At 44.0% G+C, this 19,163-nt stretch overlaps 1 protein-coding gene across 2 annotated transcripts in view; it reads left to right on the top strand.

The window, feature by feature from the left end:
* The first annotated feature begins 5,175 nt into the window (after nt 1-5,175).
* The window catches only part of LOC132025809 (gamma-interferon-inducible protein 16-like), a 20,860-nt gene continuing 6,872 nt past the window's right edge, over nt 5,176-19,163 (top strand). Inside the window, exons 1-5 of one of the 2 annotated variants that reach the window (XM_059413556.1) lie at nt 5,176-5,442; nt 9,421-9,705; nt 10,839-10,969; nt 11,568-11,735; nt 15,766-15,933. In XM_059413556.1, the coding sequence (XP_059269539.1) occupies nt 9,441-9,705; nt 10,839-10,969; nt 11,568-11,735; nt 15,766-15,933 (732 nt within the window). In that variant the 5' untranslated portion in view covers nt 5,176-5,442; nt 9,421-9,440. Of the gene's footprint in view, nt 5,443-9,420; nt 9,706-10,838; nt 10,970-11,567; nt 11,736-15,765; nt 15,934-19,163 lie in introns of those variants that run through there. The other variant, XM_059413557.1, reaches the window with a different exon arrangement.

Raw genomic sequence — 19,163 nt, 5'->3', positions numbered from 1 at the left:
GATTAAAGGTGTCCGTTTCAGGCACGTAGGACAGATCACTCCTTTCTTCTGCTCCGCAGAGCCTCATTTTTATTCCAGTCAAAGTAGAGAAATCACCCACAGGCATACAGATGCCCTTTCTGCCACCAGAATTTGTTTGCGTGTTAGAGCATTGTTTGGGGGCAGAAGAAAGAACACAGAATGTTAAAACTGAGACACGGATTGCAAATGCCAGGGAAGAAGAGCTTAGTAGAAGAAGAATTCAAGTGGGAGAGGAAAGAATGTCACCTGATAATTCAAATGAATTCCTACTTGGTGCTTGTGCCCCAACGCCCCCTCTTCCGAATGTGTCCATAACATCTAATTTTCCTGTAGCCATATTAGATATCAAGATAGTCATATTTTGTAGAGGAATAAGAACACGATGAAACAGAGAATGATATAGAAAAGATATATGGAGTGAGGGAAAGAAAATGGTACAATCTCAAGTGTGATGTAGTAGACAAGCATCCCCTCTTTTGCTTTTAACTGAAAGCAACAAGCCAGAGGTCAAAGTTTATATATGGAATTTATAGTTCCATACAGGTGGGAGCCTTATAGACCAACCTTAGTTTTCCAAAGAGACAAAAAAAAAAAAAAAAAAAAGGTGTAGACTTTGGGAAAACTACATTCCTGTGGTTTTACACCACAGGAATTCAGCTGACACCAGAAGTATGAGAGTGTCAACAATGTGCTAATAAATTAGACGAAGAGTTTTATTAGGATATATTAAGTAAGGATATGTAAGCTTACCTTCATATGGACTTTATTTTTTTCCCCTCAAGATTTTATTTAAATTCTAGTTAGTTAACATCTAGTGTAGCTTTGGTTTCAGGGGTAGAATTTAGTGATTCATCACTTGCATACAACACACGGTTTCATCATGAGTGTCCTGCTTAACGCATCACTCATTTACTCCACCCCCAACCATCTCCCCTCCGGCAACCCTCAATTAAGATCCCCTGTAGTAAAGAATCTCTTAGAGTTTCCCTCCTCTTTGATTTCATCTTATTTCTTTTTCCTTCCCTTCCGTTATGTTCATCTATTCTGTTTCTTAAATTCTGTATATAAGTGAAATCATATGGTATTTGTCTTTCTCTGAGTGACTTACTTCACTTAGCATAATACACTCTAGTTTAATCCACATTGTTGCAAATGGCAAGATTTCATTCTTTTTGATGGCTGGGGGATATATATATATATATATATAAAATCACATCTTCTTTATCCATTCATCTGCCAATGGACATCTGGACTCTCTATATTTTAGCGATTGTGGCCATTGCTGCCATAAGCTTCGGGGTGCAGGTGCCCCTTCGAACCACTATGTTTGTATCTTTAGATAAACACATAGTAGTGCTATTGCTGGGTCATAGGGTAGTTCTCTTTTTAACTTTTTGAGGAAGGTTTTGAGAAGTGGCTCACCAGTTTGCTTTCCCACCAACAGTGTACAAGGGTTCCCCTTTCTCTGCATATTTGCCAACATGCTCTTTTCAGAGTGGTTAATATTAGGTTTTAAAAGGATATGAAACTTGTGCTAAGTGATAGAAGATTTGTAGACATGAGCAGTGTCAGGAAGGACATGGCTGGGGGTTAAAAGCGAGGGCTCTGGAGTCAGATAGGCCTGGCTCAGCTCTAGCTCCATCATTCCCTGGTTGTGTTGTGTGGGGTAAAGAGCTTGGATGGACTTCTCTCACGTGGAGAAAGTCTCTCGCTCACAGGTCGATTGGAAAGGTCAGTAGGAGAATACATACACATCGCTTATCACAGTCCTTGTGGCTCATCAGGGCACAGTAGTATTGTTCTTGGCAGAGTGGAGGAATGGGAGCTGTCGGTGGGTAGAGGAAACATCACGAGCAGATGCTGGAAGCATGGGGCAGTGTGAATGGGTCCCTCCCGCGGAGGCTTGATGTACAGGAGAGGGGATGGGGAAATTTGGCTGCAGAGGGAAAAAACGTGTTTCACAGTAACCTACTTTACATCAGAAAGAAATTGGGTCTTCACTGTAAAAAGTGGGTAAATAACTGAGAGGTTTTCTGTAAAATAAATTATTTGGGGGCGCCTGTAGGGCACAGCTGGTTAAACGCCAGACTCTTGTTTTCTGCTCCGGGAGTGAGGTAGTGAGGCTTTCCCGCATATCCTTCCTCAAAGATGGTCTGTCTAGTGGGACTGCACATGGTGTCCAATACGGAGATGATGGAAATGACCACTTTCCAGGGACACTGCAGCTCCTACAGATACTTAAAATATAATAATAATAATAATAATAATAATACTTAAACAACTTGAGGACAGTAGGTTTGGTTACTAAGATCCAATGGCCAAAATTCCTATAAAACACAACTTACTGAAACTGCCTCATAAAGAAACGGAACATCGGAATGTCCCTATATCTACACAAGGAAATTCATTTGTAATAAAAATCTTTCCACAGTAAAAGCTCTGGGAATAAACAATTGATGATTCTATCAAGCGACTTAGGAGGACGTATTTATTACTGATCTTAGACACATGCATTTAGAAATGCCAATATCACCATCATACCCAAATCAGATAAAGATCAAGCAAAAAGAGACATAGAAGCCAATATCCCTCATGAAAGTAAATGTAAACATACTTTCTTAAATCCTTAAAAATTGAATCTAGCAATATGTAATAAGCGATAGGGAGCCCTGGGACCCTGTGCGTGAACTCAGGGATGCAGCACTGATGCCGCATGTAAACCTCTATCATGCTTTGCGTTTCCGTGGAAGGAGACACTGACTGCCCCAGGACAGCAAGCTATGTGGGTGACCAGTGGTCCTGTAAATTCATAAATCAAGCCGGCCAACGCTTCCACTCTGGCAGGCTTCCTTCCAGCTCTTGAAGATCAGGATACCGCCGCTCCTCCTGGGCTCCTTGGCTACAGCTGCCCTAACAAAATATACAGACTGAGGGTTGGGGGTGGGGGGCTGCTTACACAGCAGAAATCTATTTCCTCAGTGTTCTTGAGGCTGGAAATCCAATATCAAATTGTCAAAGGTTTGCTTCCTCCTGAGTTCCAGTTCACAGGCCATCACCTTCTCACTGTGTCCTCACACGGTGTTCCCTGCTCTCTGGGTAGGTTAAAACCTCCTCTTTTCAGAAAAGCACCAGTCCCATTGGATTAATGCCCCTCCCTTAGGACATCACCTTAACTTACCTGCCTCCTTAAAAGCCCGATCTCTGACCAAATACAGTCACAGGGCGGGGTGGGGGGGGAGACTTCAACACATGAATTTGGGGGAACACAGTTCAGCCTATACGCTCCCTTTCTGTTTTTTTCTCTGAGATGCAAACTTTGTCACTAAGCTTTCCTCCATGAGCCCAGTGTGGATTTGAGAAGGCCTAATTGTGGTTTTCTGATGTAATTGTTCTTTTGCTTACTTCTGCTTTTCTCCTTAGATTCGCTCTGCTGTCTCCTAGATTGATAGCTTAGGGTGCAGGTTGACTAACATTTTTGTTTTTCTATAAAGAGCCATCGAGTGAACCCTAGGTTCTGTGGCTGGTCTGCTCCACAGTGGCACCATGAAGACAGGCATAGAAAATGCATAAGTAAATGAGCATGTCCGTATTGCAATAAAGCTTTACTCACAAAAACAGAGAGTGTGTTAGCTTTGGCACACAGGACTCCAATCCAGTGGGGACCTCTCCTGAAGATTTGGACTATGTGAATTAATCCTTCAGGTAATGAAGAGTCATGTGAGTGTATCTGTTCTCTGTATCAAGAGTTCTTCTATGTATGTTCTACTAGGGAGCTTTCTGCACGACGCCACAAATCATCAATTGTTTGACTACTGCCTATTAGGAAAAATGCACATTTTAGCATTCCTTTGCTTCATCTATTAAAATTCCAATTGCACTGTATGAATTATGGGGCATTGCTCTGAACTGTCCTTATTGAAGACATGATCCGTGTTTGCACACCGGAGCCCAACCAAGGACATTATTCCACCTGATGACAAGAAAAAGAGCAGGAAAATAGCCTGATATGGTCATTCCCGTATGATCTCTGATCTCTGGGATGGGGACCTCTCTGACCTCCCTAATGTCCCTCTTCACGCATTACCTTAAGAGCAGCTCCACGGATCCATAAAAGCTTCCACCTGCAGCAAAGAAGGAGGGACACCACGTGTGTTTGTGGACATCTCGCCAGGTCCCCTTGCCTCCCCACGACTTACTCACACTTTGGTGGAGTTTTCCGACGCTCCCACCTCTAGACTTCAGCTATGCCCTCCACGACTGTCGATTGAATTAAAACAATCACTTTCTTCCCTTGAGATGACCTCGGATCACCCCCCAGAACCAGCAGTCCTTTGGGACCCTTTTCCAGCCATGGCTCCATCCTGCCTGCAGACCAGCCGGTGGGTTACAACCATCAGGTCAGCCAACTGGCACCAGTTATTCAACACGTGAGGGTTCACGGTGCTCGGGAGTCCATCCACTGTCCTTCACGGAAACAGCACTGCACAGCGAGAGGTTTACCAAGTCCCACAGTCCAGAGGTTCAGTGTTTTCCAGAAACTGCAAGGGCTTATGCTGTCGAGATAGGAGCTGACTACCCACCTGTGTCTTTTCCACGAAGAGTGCAGGAAGTGTGAGTGATCATTAATTTGACCAGTGAAGTGAAGTAGCCTAGTCTCAGCTGAGAGGGCCGCCTCTCTGACTAAGAACTCACACATTGGTAATGACCTTCTACTTCTGCCAAGCTGCGGGTATGTCAGTTACTAGCTGGGTGAATGCTTCAGGCACTAGTTAAACCGAGAGTGATTCCATAGCCGACCTACCCTCTTCCAGGAGGTACAGTCAAGGGTGAGCAGAGAGACATGCCTCTTCCAGCATCTCCTCCTGCCACTCTGAGAACAGGAAGAGAGGGATAAGCAGTCCGGTGACTCATCCTAACTTTTCTTACATTTGAGCATCATCCACGGGAATACAGGTCTCTGAGGACCCACCCACCAGTGTGCTGGAGTTGTAATGTTGGCACTCGGCCATCTACTGACATTTGTAACAAAACACTCAATTATACCTTTGCTATAATCTTTCATTTTGATTAGGCACATACAGGAAGGAAACTGTTGATCTTCTCTGACTAAGGAAATCGAAAGCTAAGAGCCTCCTCGGAGGGAGGAGTCTCGACATTGTGTTGCAACTTCTCCATCCAGGGGGCTGTGCCCAGTGAGGAAACCCCCGCCCGCCGAGTTTTCTGGGACTCTACTAGAGCCATCTGCGCTTGCTAGCTTTCCAAATACTTCTTTTCCCTCCGCCCTCCAGGAGGTCATCACACCCTGCAGTTCATCCTCTGAAGGCTTTGTCGACTTATCTTCCTCCTCAAACAACATAAGCAGAGATTCCTGAATTTCTGAAGAAGACATCAGGATCCAGACTCCTGGAGATTTTCAGCAAGGTGAGGCTTGTGGCTTTCTGCAGACAGCTGTGGGCACCTGCTGGCTGAACCCAAGACAACCGGGGAGTAGGCAGGGGTTAGTGTATGAAGAATTGGGGTAGGGGGCTGGTATCAACTATAGTTGGGGACATGAAAACATGAGTAGCTTGATTCTAATCCTTTACTACCTAGACAAGGAGCAGGCATGTTTATCACCACAGCTGACACCTGAACGAAAGGAGGTGCATTTTGACTGTGGAAAACTTTAAAATCTATTCCGCAGGTGACTACTGGCACCAGTTACCTTAGAAAAAGGGTCTGGTTTTCTTCCCTCGGTGGTGTTCAGGAAACTCTTGGTAATCTTGTACAGTTCTGGTCAGAAGTCAAGTTAGGAGCACAAGGAAACTATCAGAACATAATAATAAGTAAAAAAATACATCTGGATTTAAGCTGCATTGTGGGGGCACGTGAGTGGCTCAGTGGGTTAAGCCTCTGCCTTCAGCTCGGGTCATGATCCTGGGGTCCTTGGATTGAGCCCCGCATCGGGCTCTCTGCTCGGCAGGGAGCCTGCTTCCTCCTCTCTCTCTGCCTGCCTCTCTGCCTACTTGTGATCTCTGTTAAATAAATAAATAAATCTTAAAAAAAAAAAAAAAAAAAAAGCTGCATTGTGGTCTTATCCTGATTTTAGAAGACACTCACACACCCATATACATGCACAGAGCAGAAAAAGTTTCACTTCCCCAGACACAGTTATGCAAAAACATGTTTACCTCTAATAAGGCAGTTTAATCTTCATATTATACTCCAGATGATACCACCAGAGCTGGTTTTCCAGTTCCTTTTAGTATTACTGTCTGCCTTCCTGAAAATTACTGATTTTTTTCCTAATGGAAAAGTATAGGAGAAAGAGGAGGAGATTTCGCCACAAACAGAGTTTCAGAACTGTTGAGCGACTTTCTGTGCGACCTGCATAACAATAGTTCCTATGTGCTTGATCAGAGTGTGAGATTTTTAATGCTGATTTTGGAATCTTATGTATGTTATGTAAACCTGTCAGTTATGCTTATTAATAATGTTAGTCCTAGTTCCTAAGCCTCTACTGAATTTTTTACCTTGTTTATTTAATAATTAAGAGATATGTTAAAATCTCCTACCATAGGGGCTCCTGGGTGGCTCCGTGGGTGAAAGCCTTTGCCTTCTGCTCAGGTCATGATCTCAGGGTCCTGGGATCGACCCCTGCATCAGGCTCTCTACTCCTTGGGGAGCCTGCTTCCTTCCCCCTCTCTCTGCCTGCCTCTCTGCCTACTTGTGATCTCTGTCAAATAGATAAATAAAGTCTTAAAAAAAGAAATCTCCTACCATAAAATTGTGAGGTTTTTGTCCTATAGTTCCCTCAAATTTATATATACAATAACATAATGTACATTACTTATGTAATTATGTATAGATGTACACATGTATATAAAAGTGTGTGTGGATGAGTGAGGAGAAACATGCTACCTAATACTACAAATGCAATTTCTATATTATAATATGTCAATCATGTTATAAGACATATTATGTAATATTTGTAGCATTAGAAAGGAATATAAAGTATCAATAACATATATTTACTATTAGCAGGTAAATGCATAATGACAACTGTTTTGCTTCCCTAGGAGGTCAGCCTTTATGGTTGTCTTGCACTCTGGGGATGCTTTTCATCTTCAGGTCTATTTCAAGCAACACTAGTATAGATAAACTGGGTTTTCTTTTAGTTACTCTTTGCATGATCAAGTATTTTTCTTTCATTTTCCCACATTTAAATGATCTTTTGTTAATACTCTATTGGCAGATTGCATAAATGCATTTTCCTCCACAAATGCAATTTGTCACTTCCCTGGGTGGGCCATTTATGGAGGTGTTGTCTCTCTTGTCTTGGGTCAGGGCTGTATTCGTGTGGAAGGCCTAGGTACACCAGATCAGGCTCGGTTCCAGCTCTTACTTACCTCTGGGCTTGTGGTATTTCTTGGCTCTTTGTGTTATTTTTGGTGTCGAATATTTCCTCCAATAGATGTCTCTGTATAGGACTTTATCTTCTAAACTACCAAGGCCTTGAATATCAGAGAATAGTTTCTGAGACCCTCACATTTAAATATGATTTGGGCTAGCTTAAAATTCACCTCTTAAAATTATTTTGCCCTCAAGATACATAGACAATACATCTTCTGATACCCCTGGGGCTACATATGTTTTGGAATTCAGAATAGGGGCATTTTAGAAAGGAAAGGCTATTTAACACACCTACTTTAAATACTGTAATACTAGACACAATAAATACATATGTATATGCATATGTATATGTATATGTATATGTATGTGTGTGTATATATATGTATATATATATATATATATATTTTTTTTTTTTTTTTAAGAGAGCGATCACAAGCAGGCAGAGAGGCAGGTGGAGAGAGAGGAGGAAGCAGGCTCCCCTCTGAGTAGAGAGACTGATGTGGGGCTTGATCCCAGGACCCTGAGATCACGACCTGAGCCAAAGGCAGAATCTTTAACCCCCTGAGCCACCTAGGTGCCCCAAATACACTAATATTTTAACAGTAAAACTTAGGAATGTTCAGTTAGGTGGAATGAATGAAGAATAAACATTGTCTCCTGTCACCTCATATCTGGTTTTATTTTGCAAATAAATTATGTTGTCACACACACACACACACAGACACACACAAAACACAAAAATTTCATTTTAAAAATTGCTCGATTTTGAAATGGATAACGGAATTTGGATGAGAACTACATGAAAATTGACCTTATTTTCCTGTGGTGGGCAGCTTTGCTTTGAACATCAGTTTCAATCTCATCCTTGAGGCTTTACAGGTGACCCACTCTTTATCTCTGGAAGCTTTCAGAGTTTTTAACTTTGCTTTTAATAATCTTCAATTCCCCCATAATATATCTTGGGGTTTTATCCTTCACTCTATGGGCCTGATGAATCTGGAAATGCTCACATTCTCTCAAGGAGGAATAATTCTTAGCCCTGGGAATCTGAACATGCTAATTATACAAAAATCACCCAAACACGCTGTCCGTAAATGAAAAGAATTTATGACTTTGAAAAGAAAATTGGAATCCCTACCATGTACTGAGTCCCATGGGGGAAGTACACACGGTGATAAGGAGACCCAGAGGACGACACCCAGGCCCAAAAGGGGACTCTGGTGGGTTTCAGGAGACAAAGCCTCAGTGGAGCCTTGAAGGCTGTAAGAAGGTGGTGGGAGGAAGAAAAGTGAGGCTGGCTCTTTGGGAAGCAGGGAGGGAATTAGCAAAGTCATGAAACTTGGGAAGACAAGGTATATTGTGTATTTCTGCAACATATGACATGCAAAATACAAAAGTTACAGATGTAAAAATGATGCAGATTATTCAAGGCTTTCCAAGTTAGGCTAAAAAGCAAGAAATTTTTTTAAACCAAAATGGGGAACTATTGGAGGATGTTGACTGAGATCAAAACGGGGCTCTGTACGGGGGAGCCGGCTCTCCAAGAAGAACTAGTAAGAGGAATTCAGCCTAGAAAGGTAAAATCAAGCAACTGTAGAAATAACTTCAGCCAATAACTGCTGGGTGCCTGCTCTAGCAAGAAAGTAGAACTCCAGCAAAACAACTACCAAATAGTCCTGATCTATTAGGACTGTGACTCCGACCCCCGACAGCCCTCGCTCCACACAGGGCATCAACTGCCTCTTTCCAGACCTCCTGCCACCACACCCACCCCCAACCCCACCCAACTCAACTATCATTACTAAAAGGAAAGAATTTCTTAGAAGTCCCGAATGTAGCAGTTCTCAACCCAGTTCCCACAGTGACACACCTGGAAATTAAGTTCCTCTTTGTCACACACACTGAAGGACAACACCTTGGCAGGGGTGCCTCCCTCACACAGACACAACCGAACTTTTAAACCATCCGGATGAAGGTATAACACCGGACGGTACTTGTCTCTTTCAGGCTCAGCCACAGCCGGAGCGATGGGGAGTGACTACAAGAGGATTATTCTGCTGAAGGGACTGGAGGCCATCAACGAGTACCAGTTCAGCATCGTCAAGTCCCTGCTGGCCCGCGATCTGGGACTCACCGCCAACATGCAAGAAGAGTATAATAAGGTCCAGATTGCTGACCTGATGGAAAGAAAGTTCCCAGGGCCTGCCTGTGTGGACAAGCTAGTAAAACTGTTCAAAGACATAGAAGGGCTTGGAGACGTTGTTAAAATTCTTAAAAATGAGAAGAAAAAAGGTAATGGGCAGGAGCCCTCACTGTCAGGGTCCGGGTCCCCCACATCGGAGGGAGCCCTGGAATTGGCATAGCTGAGTGATCCCTTTCCCAATTTCCAAGTGGGTAGCTGAGACGAGGTAGCCCTTCAGACACCAACAAGTAGACAGTTTAGACAATCCCTTTACTATAAAGAGGTCCACTATATTTTACAGGGTGTATTTTGGGGGTGTGGGTAAAGAAAAAAGCAGAAAGAGTTGATGAGGAAAGGCAGAGGCTTCTACATATTACAAAACGTTGAAGAGGGACAAAGAAAAATTAGGAAAAATCGTAAGATTTAAAAATTCTTCGTTCAGTCCGTTTGGTGCTCTGTTACATTATTTATGCCATCATTACTATGTTCCTTAGCAAGAAACATGACTAAAAGTTACTAAAAGTTATGAAATATGACTAAAAGTTTCTTGCTAAAGAACATAACTTTTTTAAAAGAAAAAGCTAATTCTCAGAGATGTGAAGATTTTGCCTCCTCTAAAAATATTTTAAAACATTAAGTCCAGTATCACCAACTCGTCATATCACCAATTAGATCAGATTTTCCTTCTCTGGTTTCTGTAATTCAAACAGACGTTCCACAGGAGTTAACCCACCACATGAATTATGAAAGCTGCAGATTCTTTTTTTTTTTTTTTCCCAAGATTTTATGTATTTATTTGACAATGGGAGAGGGAGCAAAGCAGGGGGAGGAGCAGAGCGAGAAGCAGGCTTCCCTCTGAGCAGGGAGCCTGTTGAGGGTCTGGATCCCAGGACCCTGGGACCATGACCTGAGCCAAAGGCAGACGCTTAACGGACTGAGCCACCCAGGTGTCCTAAAACTACAGATTCTTAAAAAGAACGCATAGGATAAGGTGGGAAAAGGGTTTGACTGAGGTACCTGGGAGTGCAGGGGATTGGAGGGGTGTGCTCATGTACCTGGGGGAGAAAGGGAACTAGCCTTGTGAGTCTGTGCCTGTGCTCTGGTCGGCGGGCTGATGCAGGAGGGGAGCACACCAGCATCCCAGACCCACAAACACGAGCTGAGAGGATGCAGGAATGGAAGTGCTACAGCTGCCCTCGGCCAGCTCCTGGGACTCATCATGTTGTTTTTTTAACTGCTTCAGTTATGAGGCAAAGCGGAGCAAGAGGGAAAGAACCCATGAAGAAAAGAAGGCAGGATTCCCCCAGAACTGATGAATCCACATCTACTGTGAACGAAGCTTCGGGATCAGTCCATGACACAGTCATGTCCAAGGTAGGATGGAGAAGGTCCCGTGGAAGGAGCTTCTTCTAGGTTCTATCACTTATTACCTTCTTACGTACACCAAGTGCTTTACTCATTCCTCAACCTGCAAATACAAGAATCGGGAAAAAGAGATTCCAGGAGCAGAGTGAAAACGAGGTTCAGAGGCAGCACACCCCTAGTTATGATCACCCATGATGTTTCGGAACTGTGTGCACATCACAAGTGCGGATAAGTCCCCATGAAGGAGATGTGAAGTCGTGACCCCTCCTTACATGTGCACAAAATTGGAAGTCACACTAGGAGAGTAGCTTGCCAAGCCTGCTCAAAGAGACAAAAATTCAGACATAAATTTTATAAATTCCGGTACAGCATTCTTCCCAGGGATGAGGAGGGTTCCCAGGCTCTTGTGTGAATCAATTATATGTGTGGGCTGCCTGCTTTGCCATCATCTCTTAGCGGGATTGAATCCAAGTACCTCCTGGATTTCAGGAACACAGAAATTTTGACATAATTAGAAACTAGTAATAAAAACTTGATTTGCTCAGTAGTAATGATGTGTTTCATCTAATATTGGAAACCATTAACCAAGGGTGAAACTTACTTTCAGAAAAAGAAAATCAAAACAACACAACAAGATGAATCTATGAGGACCCAGCCAACCCAGGAACAGAGTCCGCGTCCAGGACCATCTGCAACCAGCACACAGTCCACTAGTAGCTACCCTCAGACTCCTCAGATGCCCCCACCGACCCCAGGCAGCAGTTCTGCAACGAAGGTACCATCCCCCTCTTCCCAGGCTTATACACCTTCACAACATGCTACAAGACTCTCCATGACCTTGAGAGACCTTCTCAGTCATTCTCTACTATGTATAAATTCCCAAAATACCAAAAATCACCCCTTAGTTTACCAAGTGCAGCCACTGAGATTTTGTTGTATTGCACGTCCTTTGCTACTTGCAAGGTATGCACTTTGACATAATTCCGGACCTCAAGAGGTCTACTGGCTTGGTCCAGTAGTAGGAGTGGGAAGTGGACAGACAATTGGAGATGAACATGAGAGGATGCTTATCCCTTCTGTTCTTCATTCAACCATTTCTTCTTGATTTGCTGGCCATTCTTCTGGACTCGTGTCCTACATGCGGTGCTCCTTCCCATGTTAGCTATGCGAATGCGTGCTACTTCTGTGATTTGGAATTCATTGCTCCTATCTTTGCACTGGCCCAGGGACAGCTCCTTTCAGACACCAGCCTGCCTGCTTTCCTCTGGCAAGACTTCCCCAGCGCCCGAGGACGATACATCACATCTTCCTACTGCTCCCGTTCGTGGGTCCTTTTACCTTTCCCACCCAGCATTTGCAATCATTATATGAGTCTTACGCTCTCTTTTCTTCCTGGACAATAACCTCAGAAACGCAGGACAAGGGTAGGCAGGTGAGTGCTACAAACATGCATCCCCTCCTCCGCATCTGCCTCTGCGCCGCCATGACAGGGCCCCTGTGGTTGCCAGCACTCAGATGTACAATGTCCATTCTGTGACAAGTGCACACGCAACCTGAGGGATGGACAAAGTAGTATCGTAATCACTGTCCTCTCGAATAGTTTGTGACCTGCCCCCAAGCTGTCCCTGACCGAGCTGGTAGCCCACTCCCATTACACACACATGTAGTTGAGGGCAGACTCCCTATGGACAAGATTTTTCAAATTCTGTCTTCTTATTCTTGCTGTTGTCAGCCCCTATGACTCCTACTCCCCCTACAGTCTCTCCACAACTTACGGGATGGAGCTAGACACTTGTGCCTGTGACCTTATCAAGTCATTGGAACCTCAGCTCCCCATTTTCTCTGCTATGACAATGGCATAGATGCCCATCTTAGGACAACTCCACTTTGGCCATACATATTGGCTTGGAAAGGACACTTTATATGTCCCCATCTGCCTATATAGGTGACAAGGTCATTTCTTCACACATAAGAATCCTCCTGCTGCCCTGAAACCGCCTTGGAGCACAGGGACCCCAGGGGCCTCTTCCACCCCCTCAGGCTCTTACACCTACACACCCTAGAGCTGCCATTCCTCCTCTGGGGTCCAGCCTCCTGCATGGGATGCCTGTAAAAAGGTATCTGACTCTTCACTCTATGCTTCACTAGATGAGCAGGAAAGTCTTGCTGTGGCTCATCACGGGGTCAAGGATTTTCTCTAAGGTGTGGGCTCTCTTTATTCTGTTGCCTCAAAACAAGACACAGACCAATATTGCCCTTGAGACCTGCTGCTCTGTCTCTCCTGAAGCAAACAGCTCAGACCATCCTCTCTGCTGAATGGGACAGGGAGATGAGGGAAGTAAGTTCTGGGAAAACGAACAGTTATGATTTTTAAACATTTTCCAATCAGAAAGTATAACTCAGCATCCAAATCTATTATTCAGATTTAGAAGCTTTCAGTATAAATAATTTTAGGAGACGCTTCCAAAAGTTCTTCTCCACGAATTTAAATTACTACATGTGACAGAAATAGAGAAGCTTCTTTTTTAATTTAAATTTGATTAGCCAACATTTGCTACCTCATTACTTTCATATATAGACTTCAACAACTCATCAGTTGTACCCACAAGTACAACTGTACCTACCAGTTGTACCTACAAGTACAACAACAAGTACTCATCACATCTTATGCCTTCCTTCAGGCTCATCACCCAGTGCTCCCCAGCCCCCCCCCCCCCCCCCTTTCCGCACCCCCCCCTCTCTTCCCCTCTTTTTTTTACCCCCCCTCCTCTTTTTTCCCCCCCTCTATCTTTTTTTTTCCCTTCCCTTCCCCCCCCCCCGCCTTCCACTATGAGCATCTGTGCTGTTTCCTGTATCCCACATATGAATGAAACCATAAGATACTTGCCTTTTTCTGATTGACTTATTTTGTTCAGCATAATACCCACCCATTCCATCCATTTTGATGTAAATATTAAGAATTTATCTTTTGTGATGGCTGAATAATATTCCATTGTATATTTCTATGCCACATCTTCTTTATCCATTCATCTATTGATAAGTATCTTGGCTCTTTCTACAGGTTGGCTATTATGGATATTGTTTCTATAAACATTGGGGTGCACGTGCCCCTTCAGATCACTACATTTGTATCTTTGGGGTAAATACCTAGGAGTACAACTGCTGAGTCATGGAGTAGTTCTATTTTCAACTTCTGGAGAAACCTCCAGACTGTTTTCCAGAGTGGCTGCCTCGGCTTGCATTCCTCTCAATAGCACGCGAGGGCTTCCCTTTCTCTGCATCCTCACCAACATTTCTTGTTTCCTGACTTGTTAATTTTAGCCATTCTCACTGGTATGAGGTAATATCTCTTCGGGATTTTATTTGTATTAGGAAAGTATTTCTCATGCATAGAGAGGGTCACACACAAAGCATGAAAAATTTGCGGATCTCAATGGAAATACAAGCTCCCTGCATAGGCATGAAGTGCTAACAACAATCTTGACACACCTTTGTATAGAAAATTTAGTGACTGGATTCTAGAAATTGTGCTTCCTGTCTGTGAACTCATCTTTCCTTGATGGACCACTTATCATTTGTCACTCGGATGCTATTGCTAGTCCTGATTCACCAATGGGAAAAATGAGGATTGTAGAGGTTCACAGCTTTCTGGAAGGACCACCCAGGCAGTGAATGTCAGAACTCAACACTTGAACACTTAGTGGTCATGACTGAGCCCATGGTAGGTGGGTGGGTGTTACAATATTTTTGAAGTTATTTTTTAAAACTGATGAATAGACAGGGGCATGTCTGGACATTGTTTCTATAGCCCAGGCTCTGAAAGCCTTCTAATGAGGAAAGAGGTCTTGACAGCATGGGGGGAATGGCTGGTTGTGCATGGTGAATGGTCTGAGGTTTCTCTAATCAGGAAGCTGTACGGAAGAGGAAGCTATTTCCAGGAGCTCCCCCATGCACAGCTTCATCAACTGGTTACGCCTTGTGAATTAGACAAATGAATCCTAAAAGTGGCAGAGATGTGGCAAACTTCTATTGGACGTAGAATGGTACAAAAGGGCTTTCGTTAGTAAAAGTAATGGTAGTCAAGGGCAAAGATTTTACTGACACTTGTGCACTTACTAAACAATTATGAAATCCCAGGTACTGGGAACGGCCTGGGTGAATTCCTGCATGAGCCTGTGTGTTGTTGAGATCTCTGAGGGATTTGGTTGCTTGGTCAGGATCCTGCCTCTAGAATTATGAATCCAAGGGAATCTTTCTGGGATGATAAACAAAGCATCTAAATGGATGAAGTTGGGATGTTCTAGACCCAAAGAACAGGGGATGGAAACCAATATGCTGATCTGCAACAGGTACAAGGAAATAAAGACCTGGTTAATAGAACATCCTTCACCCCAGCCGATGTTCTTCTGAGACCTGCTTCCCTTAGAACCTGGGAGGACTTTTTCTCAGTCCATGAATCCAGTGTTCTCCTGAGGAAGAGCATAGATAGGCCAGTCAGCTGCAGAAGTAGAACAGAATTCCACTACAGAGCAAGGAAATTTGAATTATCTGACTTGTTTAAATTTGCAGAGTGACATGGGAAATCCTTGTTGGTTTCTGAGCTGGGCAGATGTTGGAGATATCTGCCTATGTGCTGTAATTCCAGAGTGAAGATACTGCTCTGTGTGAGGCAGAGAAGGGGAGAGACAGACAGACAGACAAGGAGGGAAAGTGAGGGAGGAGAGACAGGAACAGAGAGAGAGAGAGATGTGTTCTGGGTTATCTGATACTGAAAACCATTAACCGGGGGGAAAATCTACTTTCAGAAAAAGAAAATGGAAACTACACAAAATGATGGACCTATGAGGACCCCGCCAACCCAGGGACAGAGTCCGCTTCCAGGACCTTCTGCAACGAGCACACAGTCCACTTGTAGCTACTCTCAGACTCTGCAGATGCCTGCACCGACCCCAGGCAGCAGTTCCACAACCAAGGTACCACCACCTTCTTCCCACCACTTGTACCCCTCCACAACATGCTACCAAACTCACCATGACCTTGAGAGAGTTTCTCAGTACTTCTGTACTCTGTAAAAATTCCCTAAAAAACAACTCCCACTCATTAGTTTATCAAATGCAGACACTGAGGTTTTGTTGTATTACACATCCTTTGCTACTTGCAAAGTATGCATTTTGACATAATTCCTCATCTCAGGATGTCCAGGAGTAAGGGTGAGAAGTGGCAGACAATTGGAGATGAACATAAGAGAATAGTTTTTAAAGTTATTGTTACGTTGGTTAGCCAACATAGAGTACATGGTTAGTTTTTTATCTAGTGTTAAGTGACTCATTGTTGTGTAGAAAACCCAGTGCTCATCACAACAGGAGCTCCTTCATGATCCTACTTTGCCTTCCATTCCTCTCTTTCTTCTTGACTTACTGACCACTCTTCTGGGTTCATGTCCAGCCGTCAGTGCTCCCTGCCATATTAGCTGTGTGCATATATGCTATTTCTGTGACTTGGAATTCATTGCTCCTATCTTTACACTGGCCAAGTGACACCCCCCTTCAGACACCAGCCTGACTGCTTTCCTCGGGCAAGTCCACTCCGACACCCCAACCACAATACATCACTTCTTCTCACTTCTCCCTTTCATGGGTCCCTTTATTTTTCCTGCCTCCACTTTCAGCCACTATAATGAGCCTATGTTCTCCTTTCTTCTGGGACAAAAACCCCAGGTTGGCTATATAAGAGATGATAGAGAAAGACAAGTGGAGATGTAAGTGAATCAACTCCACAGTGCCTCTGTGGCACCATGACATGGACCGAGAGGCTGCCGGAGATCTGAGGTACAATGTCCATTCTGTGGTGAACACGCAGCCAACCCGAGGGATGGCAAAGCAGCATATTACTCACTGTCTGTCCTCTAGTAGAGTACGGTTCCCCACCCAGGTGCCCCCTGACCCAGACTATAATCAGCCCCCAACACACACACATAGCAGTTGAGGACAGACTCTCTAGGGACAAGGTTTCTCTCAGGTTCTGTCTTCTTATTCTTCCTGATGTCAGCACCCATAATTCATATTCCCTCCACAGTCTTCCCTCCACACTTGTGGGATGCAGCTAGCAACCAGCACCCATTGGCCTCCAGGCCAGGGGGCGATGCCCGAGACCTTATCTGGTCGTTGAAACTTCAGCCCCCATCTCTCTGCTATGACAACGGCATAGCTGCCCATTTCAGGAAAACTCTACTTTGGCCATGCATACTGGGTTAGAAGTGACACTTTCCATGTCCCCATCTGCCTGTACAGGTGACATGGTCATATCTTCTCATATAAGAATCCTTCTACTGCCCTGAAACATCCTTGGAGAACAAGGACCTCAGGGAGGTCCCTCCATCTCCTCAGCCTCTTACACCTACACACCCCTGAGCTGCCATTCCTCTTCTGGGATCCGGCCACCTGCAAGAGACAACTGTAAAAAGGATGTCTGACTGTTCACTCTATGCTTCATTAGGTGAGCAGGAAAGCCTTGCTCTAGCTCGTCATGGGGTCTCTCAAAGATTTTCTCTAAGGTGTGGGTTGTTTGTTCTGTTCTCTTAAAACAAGACACAAGCCAGTATCACCCTTGAGACCTGCTTCTCTGTCTCTCCTAACATGAACAACTCAGACCATCCTCTCTGCTGAATGGGGCAGGGAGATGAGGGAAGTAAGCTCTGAGAAAATAATTCATTTATGATTTTTAAACACTATCCAATCAGAAAGCATATTTCAGTATCCATATCTTGCCATTAAGATAGAAGCATTTGGTTTAACTGATTTGGGGAGAAGCTCACAATGTTCCGCACAAAGAATTTAAATGACTGCATGTGGCAGAAAGAAATGGAGCAGCTTCTTTAGTAAAGCAGTCCCCACGCCTTTGAGAGGGTCACACACACAGGCTGAAATATGTGGAAATACAAGCTCCCTGCCCAGACAGGAGATGCTAATAACAGTAATGACATTTCTGTGTATCAAACATTTAGGGACTGGATTCTAAAATCTGTGTGCTTCGTGCATGTGATTCCATTCTTCCTTATAAAAACCCTAGCTATTGCTAGTCCCACTTCACCAATGAGAAAAGTGAGGTTTGCAGAGGTTCACAGCTTTCTGCAAGGGTCACCCCGAGAGAGAAATTCAGAATTCTACACTTGAACACTTATCGGGAACTGAGTACATGGTAGGTGTGTGGATGTTATATTTTTTAACTTATGTTTTTTAAGTTGATGAATAGACGCTGTCATGGTTGGATGTTGTTTCCAGAACCCAGGCTCTGAATGCCATCTACTGAGGAATGAGGTTCAGGGAGGTGGGGCGGGGGGTCCGTGTTTGCTCTAATCCGGAAGCTTAATGGAAGAGGAAGCTATTTCCAAGAGCTCCCCCATCCACAGCTTCATCAACAAGTGACACCTTATGAATTAGACCAATGAATCCCAGAAGTGGTAGAACTGTGGCAAACTTAGATTGGATGTAGAATGGTACACAGGGGCTTTCATTAGCAAAAGTAGCGGTAGTCAAGAGCAAAGATTTTACTGACACTTGTGCACTTGCTAAACAATTACAAAATCCCAGGTCCTAGGAATGGCCTGGGTGAATTCCTGCATCAGCCTTGTGTTGTTGAGATCTCTGAGGGATTTGGTTGCTTGGTCAGGATTCTGCCTCTAGAAATATGAATCCAAGGGAATCTCTTGGAATGATTAAAAAAAAAAAAAGCATCAAATGGATGAACATGGGGTTTTCTAGACCTGAAGAACGGGGGATGGAAACCGATAGACTTATTTGCCACAGATGCAAGGAAATAAAGACCTGGCTAATAGAACATCCTTCACCCCAGCCGATGTTCTTCTGAGACCTGCTTCCCTTAGAACCTGGGAGGACTTTCTCTCAGTCCATGAATCCAGTGTTCTCCTGAGGAAGAGCATAGATAGGCCAGTCAGCTGCAGAAGTAGAACAGAATTCCACTACAGAGCAAGGAAATTTGAATTATCTGACTTGTTTAAATTTGCAGAGTGACATGGGAAATCCTTGTTGGTTTCTGAGCTGGGCAGATGTTGGAGATATCTGCCTATGTGCTGTAATTCCAGAGTGAAGATACTGCTCTGTGTGAGGCAGAGAAGGGGAGAGACAGACAGACAGACAAGGAGGGAAAGTGAGGGAGGAGAGACAGGAACAGAGAGAGAGAGAGA

Source organism: Mustela nigripes, chromosome 10, assembly GCF_022355385.1.
Source record: "Mustela nigripes isolate SB6536 chromosome 10, MUSNIG.SB6536, whole genome shotgun sequence".
Taxonomy (NCBI): domain Eukaryota; kingdom Metazoa; phylum Chordata; class Mammalia; order Carnivora; family Mustelidae; genus Mustela; species Mustela nigripes.
Note: the sequence above shows the minus strand (reverse complement) of the source record. Positions and strands in the feature narration are given on the sequence as shown.